The sequence below is a fragment of the Candidozyma haemuli genome, assembly GCF_002926055.2.
Source record: "Candidozyma haemuli strain B11899 chromosome Unknown C_2014730914, whole genome shotgun sequence".
NCBI classification, from domain to species: Eukaryota; Fungi; Ascomycota; class Pichiomycetes; order Serinales; family Metschnikowiaceae; genus Candidozyma; species Candidozyma haemuli.
Genome location: NW_020289904.1, coordinates 641683 through 655124, shown reverse-complemented (window position 1 = coordinate 655124; position 13442 = coordinate 641683). Strand labels below are relative to the sequence as shown.

Genomic DNA, 13442 nt, shown 5'->3' with positions numbered 1-13442 from the left:
AGAGCTACCCCAGAAGAGACAAAATAGTGAATAATTGGTGATTAATTGTATTTCTATTTCTCTTCAGCTATCAATGGCTGGAAAAGTTGTTTAAATTTTCTGGATTGTCGTCGTGGATCTATGAGTGTGCTCACTGAGTAGCCTACAGCATCAGTCCCAACAGTTTAATCTACAATTTCATATTAGATGACGTGAATTGAATTACTTATCAAAAGTGACTCAGTCGCTTATTTCTTAGTGGCGGAGTCAGCAGCGTCCTGGGCACCCTCGGTGGCACCAGAGACAACGTTGGAAACGTACTCAGCAGCCTCAGAAGCCTTCTCCTTGGCAGCCTCGTAGTACTCCTGGGCGGTTTCGCTGATGGAAGAGGATTGACCCTCAATCTCCTTCTGAGCGTCGTCCTTGCCCTGCTTGGCGTGGTCAGCAACAGACTGGCCGAAGGACTTTTCAGAGTCAGGAACGTTCTTACCAGCAAAGCTGTCGATGGTGTCAGTGACAGCTTCCTTACCCTGCTCGAGGTAAGACTTCTCAGAGTCAGGCTTGACAGTCTCAGAGACCTTGTCAGCGAATGGTTTTCTTCCGGCGTCAGACATTATTAATTAGTGATAAATGTGGATGAGAAGAAAGAATATAAGTGGAGGGACAAGCCCTCCTTATATAGGTAAGTGCCTACGCCACATGGCAAAAAACTGTGACCGGCGGCAAGGCATAGACTGGCGTAATAGAGCATGCAAGAAGAGCAAAAAGGGCAAAAAAAGAGGCCACGGGAAAGCAAAATCCAATACTTAGTGCCCTTACACTGTGGATGCAAAAAACCAGAAAAGGACGCACCTACTCGCATTGACGCATGCGTGGTACTTAAGCGGGGGCGCCTTTTGGAGAGCAACCATAGACACTAAAAAAGAACCAGCAAAGAGATCCAGCAACCTAGATAACAGAACAAAAAGAAAAGAGCAAAAAAAAAAAGAACGTCCTTCTCAGTAACAAGAGTGACCTTGCATCAGGGGGTACCTTTGAGATTAGAGGATTCCCTGGGGCAGCTTGTGGCTGGTGTCTCAGTCAAGTAGAGGGATTCTCGGTAGCAATCATGCTAACGCAGTACTGTATGGGTAGTGAGGAAAGGGTTGACTGGCGGCGTGTTCTACTTTCCTCTGGGACCCCGGTACCCAAATATAGGAAGTAGGGTGCCGAAATCCGTATGGTTTTTGGTGGAGTGGGGGCGACTATGTTACAGTGTGACGAAGGTAGTGGCTGTGTAGCCGCTTGACGGTTTTGAGTAGTACTGCGAATGGCTGCAAAAGGCGTGTTGGCAGCGTGTAGTTGCTGTTCTTTGCTTGTAGGTGACGCAACTGATAGAATTGGGTTATAGAACATGCAAGTGTTGTTTTCGTATTGATGTTTCCGTGGCCCCAGACTTGGGCTAGACGGGGTTTGCAGTGGGAATGTGAAATTAGCTCTCTATTATTGCTCCAAGCAGTGTTGTGCATTTCGCTAAAAAGTGAAACAAAGTGGCTTCTCTTGCTAACGGCGATGTTCCCGCTCGTCGAGAATGAATATTATGGAACATTGTTTTTGCCGAGATCTGCCGCCAATTCTTGATCTACGACAAAGTGTTCTTCGTCTTCTGGTACTACTAGTGTATTAGGCCATCTGCAGGAGACGTCTAGCCCAACCACTACACTTCCTTCCCTGTCCACCACAAAACCATGAAAATAGCAAAGAATCTCCCCCCTCCCATTTCCTTCGTTCATCTTGCTTCATGTATGCTCACCTATTTGAGAACCGCTGGTGCTGTGCTGTCTGATGGTCCAGTGTGTATCTAAGCGAGTTGATGCCCATCGCTATGTTCTGCAAGATGCGCATCGTGAAATACTAATAACCAATCCATCACCATGTCAAGGGGCGGCGCTGTCACCAAGGCGTTGGACCAGAAGGTCTATAATCTAATATTCAAGCTTCTTGATGACCAGAGTGCAGAGAATAAGAAGAACAGCGCTGGCGATGAGTCTAAATGGTTTCTTGATATCGCTTTGGCCAGAGACCTTAGAACCAACGATGTTCTTACGTACTTGGTGAAACAAGACTTGCTGTTGCAAAGAATGAAAAGGTCTATCCTTGAGGAGTCTATTGACGTTATCTTGAAAGAGCTCAGGAAGGATGAAGAAGTGGAGCTTGCTGAGGCGATCAGACTTAGAGATGAGTATGAGTTGCAAAATGCTGCTCAGGTGGATAGTGACTTCGACACTGACCCTAATAACCTCATGACGGTGAAAGATACCAATGAGCTCAATAAGTCGGTTATTTCGTTGTGGAATAAGGAAACAGAAAAGACGGAAAGCGATGCTGAGGAGAAGAAGAATAAGAAGAGAAGCCGAGACTCGGCGAAACCAGCTCCTAAACAAAAGAAGTCTAAGATTGACTCCACTCCTCCTACAACAACCCTTCTGTCGCTTGGTGGCCTTTCTGCCGTTACTACGCAGTTGATGGAGCTTGTTGGTCTACCCATCTTGCATCCAGAGATCTACCAATCTACTGGTGTGGACCATCCAAGAGGTATCCTTCTTTACGGTCCTCCAGGTTGTGGTAAGACAACTATTGCTAATGCGTTGGCTGGTGAGTTGAAGGTTCCATTCATTAATTTCTCTGCCCCATCTGTTGTGTCAGGTATGTCAGGAGAGTCTGAGAAGAAGCTTCGAGAGATCTTCGAGGATGCTCGTGCGGTTGCACCATGTTTGATCTTTATTGATGAAATCGATGCAATTACCCCAAAGAGAGATGGTGGAGCACAAAGAGAAATGGAGCGTCGTATTGTCGCTCAGCTTCTTACCTTGATGGACGAACTCACACTAGAAAATACAGACGGCAAGCCTGTTATTGTCATGGGAGCAACAAATAGACCAGACTCCCTTGATCTGGCTTTACGTAGAGCTGGTCGTTTTGATAGAGAGATTTGTCTTAATGTCCCCGATGAGGAACAGAGATGTGCTATTCTCAAGACAATGACATCTAAACTCAAGCTTGACGATTCACACTTTAACTTCAGGGAGTTAGCTAAGCTTACACCGGGTTTTGTTGGTGCCGACTTGAAGAGTTTGGTCACTGCAGCAGGTGTGGCTGCCATTAAGCGAATCTTCGAAAGCTTAAGTGAGATCGACGACGAACTGACAACAAAGAACGATGCTGTTGACATGGATGTTGATAGCAATAATGTTAACAAACTGGCTTTGGTTCCAAGCACTCTTGCCAATATGAATTTTGATAAAAAATCGGAGGACCAACAGCTTAGCACGATCCAGAAATTCTTGATGAAGCATCCTAATCCTCTTTCTGAAGAGCAATTGGCACCGCTCAGCATATCCTTTTCTGACTTCAAGGAGGCCTTGCCTAAGATTCAACCTACAGCTAAGCGTGAAGGTTTCGCTACCATTCCTGATGTTACTTGGAAGAATGTCGGTGCCCTCAACAATATCCGTATGGAGCTTCATATGTGCATTGTGCAACCAATTAAGAAGCCTGAGCTATACCAAAAAGTTGGTATCAGTGCACCAGCCGGTGTTTTAATGTGGGGTCCACCAGGTTGTGGTAAGACATTGTTAGCCAAGGCAGTTGCCAACGAATCAAGAGCTAACTTCATCTCCGTTAAGGGTCCAGAGTTGCTCAATAAGTACGTCGGCGAGTCAGAACGTGCGGTGAGACAAGTTTTTCAAAGAGCCCGTGCTTCTGTTCCTTGCATTATCTTCTTCGACGAGCTTGATGCTCTTGTGCCTAGAAGAAACTCTACATTGTCTGAATCGAGTGCTAGAGTCGTCAACACTCTTTTAACCGAACTTGATGGTCTTAACGATAGAAAAGGAATTTTCGTTGTTGGAGCCACCAACAGACCAGATATGATTGATCCTGCCATGTTGAGACCAGGCCGTCTCGATAAGACGCTTTACATTGAGTTGCCAACGGCTGAAGAGCGCCTTGATATTCTTAAAACGCTTGTTTCTGCCAACACTACGCCTTTGGGCTCTGACATTGATTTGGAAGCAATTGCAAACGATACGAGATGTCGTAACTTCTCTGGTGCTGATCTTTCCCTGTTGGTAAGAGAAGCTGGTGTGTTTGCACTTAAGAAGAAGTTCTTCCATGGACAAAAAATCCAAGAATTGGACGAATCTGGATACTACGAGGGAGGTGAAAGTGATGACAATATCGTTGTCACCAAAAGTGACTTCGATGGTGCTCTTCTGAGCATCAAGCCCAGTGTCACAGACAAAGACCGTGCCAGGTACGATAGATTGAGTCTGCGTATGGGCTGGGGCGTCATCCAAGAAGAAGAAAAGAAAGAAGAGGGTGAAGAGAAAAATTAGCATACATACATCGTCATATATAAGTGTAACATTATCTACTACAGAGTATCCGGTTTCTGACTGCGCACTATATCAAAAGTTTGCACCCATTAAGTAGTACACAGCTCCAACCATGCTCTCTTTCGCCAGACTATCCAGGCAATTGCCTAGTGCTATACAGCCTATAAGAAGCCTCAGTTCTTACGCTGTCAACGATGGTTCTCACCTTGGTGATGCTTTGGCTACTCAAGGAATAGATACAGTGCAATTGGCTTATGACAAGCATGAACCTCCAAAGAAACCAGAAGTCACCAAATCCCCATTAATATTCTTGCATGGTCTTTTCGGTTCAAAGACAAATACTAGGACTGTTGCCAAAACGCTTGCACAGCGTCTTTCTCGTGATGTGTACTGTCTTGATCTTAGGAACTTTGGGCAATCTCCACATACACCCAGATTAGACTACCCATCCTTGGCAGCTGATGTGGAAAGATTCATAGACGAAGCTGAATTGCCTAAGAAACCAATTCTAGTGGGCCACTCTATGGGAGCAAAGACAATCATGGCTGTGGCGTTGAGAAGACCTGACATTCCCGAGATGGTTGTATCTGTGGATAACGCACCAGTATTCATTCCTAGCACTTCGGGTGGAAAGTTCAGCAAATACGTGAAGCATCTTAGACAGGCTCTTGAAGTTCAGAAGTATACAAGCATTAAGGATGTGGATGCTGAGTTGGCCAAGGTCGAGCCATCTAAGGAGATTAGACAGTTTCTTTTGACCAACGTCGATAGAGGTCAGAAGGACGACGTCTGTAAGTCCAGGATTCCGCTTGAAACTATTGATAAGGCCATTGTTGGTGGCAATATCGCTCTGTGGCCATACGATCCTAATGTGGCACGTTGGAGCAAGGGCCCTGCTCTTTTTATCAGAGGAACAGAGTCAAAGTATGTTCCTGACGACGTTTTCCAAGACATTGGCCACTACTTCCCACATTTCGAAGTGAGAGACGTCAAAGCAGGTCACTGGTTGATCAGTGAAAACCCTAAAGAGTTCATGAACGTCTTGTGTGAATTTATTGAAAGAAATGAGGACGAATGATTTATAGACCCTAAATGCACAAAAAACTACTTATCGCTGATTTTAGCATCCTTGGCAACATCACTGTAGACATCAAAACGTCTCTGGAAGTGAACAGGGATTCCTTCTCTTGCTTTAGGCAATAAGTCTTTATCCAACTCAGCATACAAGATCTCTTCACCTTCTCCAGCTTCAGCCACGATGTGTCCAGAAGGATCCACAACCAAAGAGTGGCCATATGCCTGGTACCCGTCACCTCCAACGTCTCTTGCAGGGCTACACAAGACTGTGAACAACTCGTTATCAACGGCTCTGGCTCTTGCAAGTAAATGCCAATGCAAAGGTCCTGTTGTGGTGTTGAAAGCGCCTGGGTAGAACATGGCAAAAGCATTGTTAGGCTTCCTAGAAGCAGCCATAGCCAACTCTGGGAATCTGATATCGTAGCAGATACCCAATCCGACATTACCAAATTCACCAAGCTTAAACACAGTGCCCTTGTCACCACCAGTCAAAGTCTCACTTTCCTTGAAGGTGATTCCACCAGGGATGTCAATGTCAAATAAGTGAGTCTTGCGGTGCTTAGCGATGATGTTACCCTGTGGGTCAAATGTCAAGGAAGTGTTATACACCTTATTATCAGAGTCATCAAGCTCTGGGATGGATCCACCCACAATGTAGACACCATGCTGCTTTGCCAATTTCGAAAGAGCAGCAGTAGTCTCGCCATTGGGGATATTCTCAGCGTATTCTCTGAACTTATCCACAGCATATGGCGAATTGAAGCATTCAGGCAACATGACGAGATCAAGACCACCCGTAGCCTGAGCCACAGCTTTGTCAATGAAAGACGTCACTTTCTGCAAATTGGCCGCCTTCTGGGCGCCAGCTTTTATCTGGATAAGAGCAATCTGAAGGTTCTTGGAGAGTGGAGCTTTGATGGAAGACATGTTCTATAAGGGGAGAGTTGCGGACCGAACGGAATTGAGTATTGGTGATAATCTGGGGTTATCGCGACAAATGTTGGTCGAAGCCAAAGCCGAAGGCTTACAACTAAAAGCTACCAAAGGCGAGTTTTCCAATTGTTCATGAACTATTATTGAGTTTCGTTTCCTTAAATCAAGTAATCTCTTCCACCTGTCCACTGTAGAAAGTAGCCACGGCGTCTCACCCAAATATCCTCCCAAATGGAAAGTCTATGCGTACTGGGAGTGGCACTAGGATGGTCCTCAAAACGACAACAACCGTTATTGCTAAGGCTGGTTTCCAGGATGATTGTACTGGTAGCTTTAGTTCATCAGGTGGGAAAATAAGGTCAATAATGTATACGCCCACTATCCAAGGGTTTAGGCCTCCCCAGCCTACGTTCATGTCCACTTGGTCCCCAACCAGACCTAGTACTGATGGGTAGAAGAAGTACAAGAACACTTGTAAGTTTCTTAGGTATGAGTGGTGCCAGCAGAAACGTCCTAGGGCAATGTGCAACACCTGGCTTCCTAGCCCCTGGAGCCCTATTTCAGCTTTCGCTAGAACTGTGATGTTATAGGTCTTGGCTGTAGAGTTCAAGAGGTGCTGGAGTGCTATGATACTGATGCCCACCAAGACGGTATACTTTAGTCCTCTCCTGGATTCAAGCAGCCAGGCAAACGCCACGAAGCAGTAATGACAAATTGTTTTAAATAACGGTGTAGTGAACGGACTGCCGTAGCCTATATATGTCAAATCGTCATCATCTTGGTGTAATTGAAGTAAAAGGTAGACAAAAAGGGCCAACTTACCGGTACGTATTAGGCGAGCCTTCAACTTGGGCCACAGAATCAATGGCTCTGTTCTCGTATTATGGGGAGTTTCCGAGTTATTGACAACAAGGAGCATCTGCTTTTCGGTATTGTGGCAGTAGTTTTCGCTTAAGCATAGAGATGCAACCACCTGCACTGCGATAAGGAACAGAACAGGATAGATGTATAACATTTGGGATTTGAAAACAGTAAAGGTTTCTTATTTAGGTGGTTATTTTCTCCCGTTTGGACCTTTTTACTTTAAAACACTCGGGTATCCTCTTTTGGGGTATCGTAGACAAGCCGATACTCGGATATACTAGGAAACAGGTTGAGTACCTTTCTTGACCAACCCCAGTAGTCCTATTGAGCTATACAAGCTTAAATCAAAGTCGCTGTTGCTACATAGACATCATTGCTTACATTTGCCAAGAGCGTCAGTTATGTACTATATTATTCTATATGTTATACTTCTAGTTTGGGGGTATCTGCATCAGTGGAATTCACCAGTTTGTCGCTGTCGGTGAACCTGCTTTCTTTCTTTTGGTTTCCAAAGGATTGAAGTGCAAGGAAGGTAACAGACAAGATGACGCCTAACCCTGCAAGGCCCATGCCGATGTAAAATGCATTCCGGTAGCCTTCAACCGTAGTTTCGTATCCAGGCACCATGTTCTTGGTTGTATAGAGTTCCACTGTTGCAGCCATACCAAGCCCAATGGAAATGGAGTAGTTGACGAAGGTGCTTACCAAAGATCCCGCAAGACCTTGCTGGTGTCTAGGCAAAACACTTGACAAAATCATTGTGCCGGCAGGGAAACTCATATCCATACCGAAACTCTGAATCAAGATAGAGAAGAACTTTTGTCTCCAATAGATTTCTTTCTCTGGTCTGGTTCCCATGAGTACAATGCCAACAAAAAAGGATAACATAGCCACCACCATTACCACTGACAGTGAAGATTTCCGGAGAAGGAATACGGTAAGCGCAGCAGCACAGAGACCACTGAATGGAGCGGGTATAAATTGGACGGCACTTATAATGGGCTTCTCGTTATCAACAACTTCAGCCCAGCGGAAGCTGTAATACAACCAGATACCAAAACAAGACCAGCCACACGAGATGCAGCCTAGGACAAATCCAGTTTCTCCCCTGAGACAAGACATCGGAAGTAGCGGGTCGGCGGCATACTTTGAAGCCAAACAGAATGCACCCATGCAAAGGAAACCCACGATGAGAAGAACGTAGACATATGGCACATCCCAGCCAACATTTGGACCTTGATTCCATGCAAAATTTATAAGCACCAACCCTGAAACGCCAGTAATTGAGCCCCACCAGTCAAATTTTCCGTTTGATTTGCTTCCAATGTTTTTAGGAATGACAAAGTACAGCACAACGACCACACCGAGGCAAACCATGCCATTTACCCAAAAAGCCCAAGGCCACCAGACTATTTGAGCAAACAAGCCGGAAAATATAGCACCCATGACGAATCCAAAAGGTGCTACTCCTCCAAATAATGCCATGTATACCATCTTCTTCTTGCTCATAGGGAAATAATGGCCCAACAAAGCAACAGCATTAGGCATTGAAAAAGCCGGTCCCAAGCCCTGGAACGCCCTAGCTACATTAAAAAACACATCTGAATCAGTAAAACCAGCAAACCCAGAAATCAAAGACCAAACCCCAAAAGCCACAAACCCTGCATTAAACATAAGCTTGTACCCATATAAATCACCCAAACGACCTGCAATAAGAATAAAAGTACCCACTGTAAGCGAATAAGAAGCCGAAAACCACGACAACTTCCCAGGCAGGTCTTCAACACCAAAAGTGCTTCCTATCTCTCGTACCGGGTTAAGGGTCTGAGCCACTCCAGCCTGCGTGAGGATCTGACAGAGACATACCAAGAAAACGAACGTTATCTCATGTAGGAACCCGATTTCGTGGGGTGGAGGAACCGCCTGGATCTCTTCTGTCACTTCCCTTTCAGTCTCCATGAAGAAAAAATGGTCTTTTCACAACTCGGCATTGCTCCGGTTATGTACTCGTGCATTTCTAATCGGTAAGTAAAAATTAGTAAATTCTTGCGCAGGTATATATGCGCAGACTATAGTGTGCGGCTTTCTCTGGAGCAGCTTCTGGAACGCGTTAAAGGGTCCAGGGTCTGATCTAGTGGGGTTTTGTTACTCTTTTCCTCTTTGATCCGTGAAGATAGCTTTTTTTCGCTTCGAATACTTCTTCAGGGGGTGGGATTTTGGGCTTGGATGGAAAAGATAACTGGGTGCGCTTTCCTTTTGCGGTTGAGAAATCGGCAAGATATTCCTTCTTTTACCGATTGTTCAATGTAACATGAGAAATCGAAAAAAAAAAAAAAATTATCCCTTCAGTTGGACGTGTATATATTTTTCCGATGATAAAGCCGATCAGCAATGGATCATCGAGTAAATCTAAAGAATGTCGATGGTGGGGCATTAATTTTCATGCATGGGCTAATATTTAAGGGTGTCTGGGTATTTTGTCGTTTCCTTGAGCCACTTCAAGTGTGGGATATACACCTCCTCGCATCTCTTCTTGTTGATTTCTCTGTCGCCATTAATGTATTCCAAGTAGTTGCCCATGTACTCTTCTCTTTGGTCGAGAGGGATGTTGTCTTCTTTCTCCTTCTCGAGCCATATATCCTCGCATAGAGCCTCTGCATGAGAGTTGAGGAGTCGTAAATCCAAATCGTACCCAATATTCTCGTATGTGCCGTGGTACATGCGGATATGTTCGCCCAGCTCCTTATAAATAAGATCGTGGTTATTGTACATCCAGTCAGTGTAATGTTTAGGGTAGGAACAATGGCTGAAAATGAGTTTTGCTGATTCGGAATCAACCTTAGAATCTATAGGGTCATAATGGCCCAATGCCTTAGATTCGAATTTCTTTGTGTCGTCACTGTGATAGCCTACCCACATGAACTGCTTGAGTGTCTGGAACCAATTTTCTTTCATTACCGTTGCTGCAGCAATGAATGTTTCCTTGTCACCCTCGCCGGCTCCGCCCTGCGTGAGTAATGGATAGTAAAAGTATGGTCCATACACATTATAGTAAAGAGCCAAAAGCAAGGTACGAAGATGTGAAGTTTTGTTCACGACCATGACGCCTGCTTCCGAGGATGGGTTCGGAAGGGTGTTTTCAAAATCGTGGAAATTGGAGTCCTTAAAAGTGTAATCTTTGAGATCCTTTAAGCTTTCGCCCTTTTTCTCCGCTTCTGCACGGTCATATTCTGAATATCTAACCTTCGTTTCAGGCACTTCCAATCCTGCGATATCATAGAACTTTGGATTGGTTGTTCTTGACCAATGGTCAGGCCAGATAATGAGACCCGTTTCTTTGTATAAATCAGAATTCAAGAGGTACTCGACATTCTTGAGAGGGTAAAGATCGGAATCCAAATAAATAACGTTCTCAAACAGCGACGCCATGAGCGCCAACATTTTGTATTGATACCCACCAATGTTGAACTTGAGACTGAGGTACTCCACGAGACTCAGGTCTAGCATGTTACATCTAGCGTTGAATTTGGGCACAATCTCCTCACAAAACCTGGGGTCATTATCGCTCTGAGTAGGAATGAATATTTCAATCGGTAAAGTGGACCCTGTGGCTCTGATCTGCTTGATCACGAGGTACGACAACCAGGAGTACTTACCTCCACCGATCAACACGTAACCAGCCGAGCCTTTATAGTCTTTCCACTTATCGGACTTTGGCGTAAGCTCGCCAAACGTCGCCACGCCGACGTTATCAAGCAAATTCGCCATATGTTCGTCAACATACCCGCGATGTGATACCTTAAGCTTCTCAAACGTATCGTCACTGATGTTCAAGATCCCATCAAGGTATTCCTTCGAGTATAAGAAGTCCTTCACGTTACTTGCAGCATCGTGAACCTTCTCCTTGACGTAGTTATCCTTCAAGCGGTCCGCATGGATAGCGTACTTCTCCAATCCATCGAAAAAAGCCTTATAAGGCACCAAACCCTGGCTCTTCCCCTGGAACAAATCGTATGGATTGTATGGCAGGTACGTGAGTTGATGAGTGATGGCCACAACCACCACTGCCGCCAAAAAGACCTTCACAAGAGCCAGCTTACGGGTCAAGAGGAGTCTCATAGTGCTTGGCTAGTCTAAAAGTACACTTTCCAGACCTACCAGTCGCGACGCAGGTAGAAAGTCTACAGTGGAAAAAGCTAGTACACCATTTAGCGCGACCACAATGGATGCAAAAAAAGATAGATGTCCCACAAAACAGTGAGGACTGAATAATAGAAAAGGTCCCGCCTTGAACTTATTGTATAGGACAAAAAAAAGGCATGGGCAGCCCTTGACAAGCCTTTTTCGAAGTGTAGAAGTCCCGTTTAGGCGTTTTCGTTGCAGATGGAGTAGTCCACCGTTCTCTGGGCTTTTATGGTTTGGTCATGGAAATTGGCCCCAGGGCGGGAGGAGATTACCCACTTGCCTTTGTTAGACTAGGATGATGGTGGAGAAGAGCCCCTCATGGGGGTGCCCCTCGACCCAGAAAACGGCAGTTGAGATGCTTAACTGCTAAAGAGCCACTTCAAGGCGGGCCTGATGACCATCTTCAGGGCCAACTTTCGGGATCTTGAGTGTCTTCTCCACCGATTTCCTGCCTATACCGGCGACTCTGGGGTTTTTCACCCAGTGACACATTTTTCGGTGGTGCCGACTTCCCGACTATATAGGTTCCTGGTAATCTGGCACTAGCATTTCTGGTTAGATAAGTTTTTTTTTATCAAGTTTTACCATGTCACTCACTCTTGCTCCTGCCGACCTTAATATTATCAGGAAGAAGGACTTCCTTCTTCACCTCTTTGGCGAAGGCATCTCCCACTCAAAGGCGCCTTTGATGCACAACTACTTGTTCAAGAAGTTGGGTTGTGACGGTTATGTTTATGAATGTTTGGATTCGTATGGTTTGGACGCTTTCAAGGAGCTTATTGCTGCTAATAAAGATAGTAAGTCGTGGAGCGATCTCAAGTACATTGGTTCCGCAGTGACGATGCCTTATAAGGTCGCTATCATTCCACATTTGGACGAGATTGACGAAAACGCAAAGTCTGTGGGTGCTGTCAATACCATCTACGTTAGATTTAAAGACGGAAGAGCGGTTAATATTGGTACCAACACTGATACAGTCGGTATCAGAGACGCATTCGTGTTTAACGTGCCTGAGGTCGCTGCTACCGCCAAAGGCAAGCCAGGCTTGGTTTACGGTGGAGGAGGTGCGTGCCGTTCGGCTGTATACGCCTTGAAAGAGTACTTGGGCTGCTCTAAAATTTATTTGGTGAACAGATTCGCTTCTGAGGTCGAGAAGATCCAGGAAGAAATGGCTGCAAATGGGTTCACCGGTGAAATTGTTCACATTGCTACACCAGAACAAGCCAAGGAAGTCGCAAACCCTCACTTGATTGTATTGGCTGTTCCTGACTTTGCTCCAGTTACTGATGAAGAAAAGTTGGCCAGAGAGACCTTGGATGTATTCATTAACCAGGAGAACAAGGGTGCTGTGCTTGAAATGTGCTACCACCCAACCCAAATCACCCGTCTCTACCTGGCCTTCCATGAAGCCGGCTGGGACGTTGTGGGTGGTATTGAAGCTATGATCTACCAAGGCTTTGCCCAACAGGTCTTATGGACAGGCTATTCCTTAGATGAAATGCCCACCAAAGACGTAGTGGACTATGTGAGAGAGACCATCGAGGAACCTTGTCTCAGACACGACATGGTCGGCATTAAATTGTGATTTCAATGATGCTAACCACAGACCTATGACCATAATGACAGTGGCTGCGAAATTCCGAGACGTTTTGGTACCTTTACTCAACGATTACGCATGTTTACAAAAACAATAAACTAATGACTTCAATAATGACGCTTCTCTATCTTAACCCCGTTTCTACCATCTCTCCAGCTCGCATAATACCCCTTTCGTTGCTGGATACACCGATTACTAAGAGCGCACTACTCCGAGAGGTACTCTCCTACATAAACGTAAAGCAATTGCTGGGTAGATCAGAGGCTAATCTCATCCCATATAGAAGTTTGGCATTCTAGGACGACTGATTTACTCGTTTTAAAACAGGCTTTTCACTTACCCAGGTTATTGATTTTCCAAACCACCGTTGTTCGTCGGTTTCGCTGTTACAGCAGAATAATGATAACCGCACTCAAGATCAATAAATCCAA

General features: G+C 45.3%; 7 protein-coding genes across 7 annotated transcripts; 3 read left to right on the top strand and 4 right to left on the bottom strand. All coding sequences in view use genetic code 12, as the record gives it.

Annotated features, from left to right (window-relative positions):
- Positions 1-227: 227 nt before the first annotated feature.
- Positions 228-593, bottom strand: CXQ85_001929 (lipid-binding protein; the record flags this gene model as incomplete). Its single annotated transcript, XM_025485624.1, has 1 exon — positions 228-593. The coding sequence occupies one exon, from the start codon at positions 591-593 to the stop codon at positions 228-230; it is 366 nt and encodes a 121-aa protein (XP_025341089.1).
- Positions 594-1892: 1299 nt separating this feature from the next.
- On the top strand, positions 1893-4355 carry RIX7 (putative AAA family ATPase; the record flags this gene model as incomplete). The annotated part of the gene is made up of 1 exon (XM_025485623.1): positions 1893-4355. The coding sequence occupies one exon, from the start codon at positions 1893-1895 to the stop codon at positions 4353-4355; it is 2463 nt and encodes an 820-aa protein (XP_025341088.1).
- Positions 4356-4467: 112 nt separating this feature from the next.
- Positions 4468-5433, top strand: CXQ85_001927 (uncharacterized protein; the record flags this gene model as incomplete). Its single annotated transcript, XM_025485622.1, has 1 exon — positions 4468-5433. One exon carries the CDS (start codon positions 4468-4470, stop codon positions 5431-5433), a length of 966 nt encoding a protein of 321 aa, XP_025341087.1.
- A 26-nt stretch (positions 5434-5459) lies between these two features.
- Positions 5460-6359, bottom strand: NIT3 (putative hydrolase; the record flags this gene model as incomplete). Its single annotated transcript, XM_025485621.1, has 1 exon — positions 5460-6359. One exon carries the CDS (start codon positions 6357-6359, stop codon positions 5460-5462), a length of 900 nt encoding a protein of 299 aa, XP_025341086.1.
- A 1293-nt stretch (positions 6360-7652) lies between these two features.
- On the bottom strand, positions 7653-9188 carry CXQ85_001925 (uncharacterized protein; the record flags this gene model as incomplete). Its single annotated transcript, XM_025485620.1, has 1 exon — positions 7653-9188. The coding sequence occupies one exon, from the start codon at positions 9186-9188 to the stop codon at positions 7653-7655; it is 1536 nt and encodes a 511-aa protein (XP_025341085.1).
- A 492-nt stretch (positions 9189-9680) lies between these two features.
- On the bottom strand, positions 9681-11348 carry MNN2 (Mnn2p; the record flags this gene model as incomplete). Its single annotated transcript, XM_025485619.1, has 1 exon — positions 9681-11348. The coding sequence occupies one exon, from the start codon at positions 11346-11348 to the stop codon at positions 9681-9683; it is 1668 nt and encodes a 555-aa protein (XP_025341084.1).
- A 652-nt stretch (positions 11349-12000) lies between these two features.
- Positions 12001-12999, top strand: CXQ85_001923 (shikimate dehydrogenase family protein; the record flags this gene model as incomplete). The annotated part of the gene is made up of 1 exon (XM_025485618.1): positions 12001-12999. One exon carries the CDS (start codon positions 12001-12003, stop codon positions 12997-12999), a length of 999 nt encoding a protein of 332 aa, XP_025341083.1.
- Positions 13000-13442: the final 443 nt, after the last annotated feature.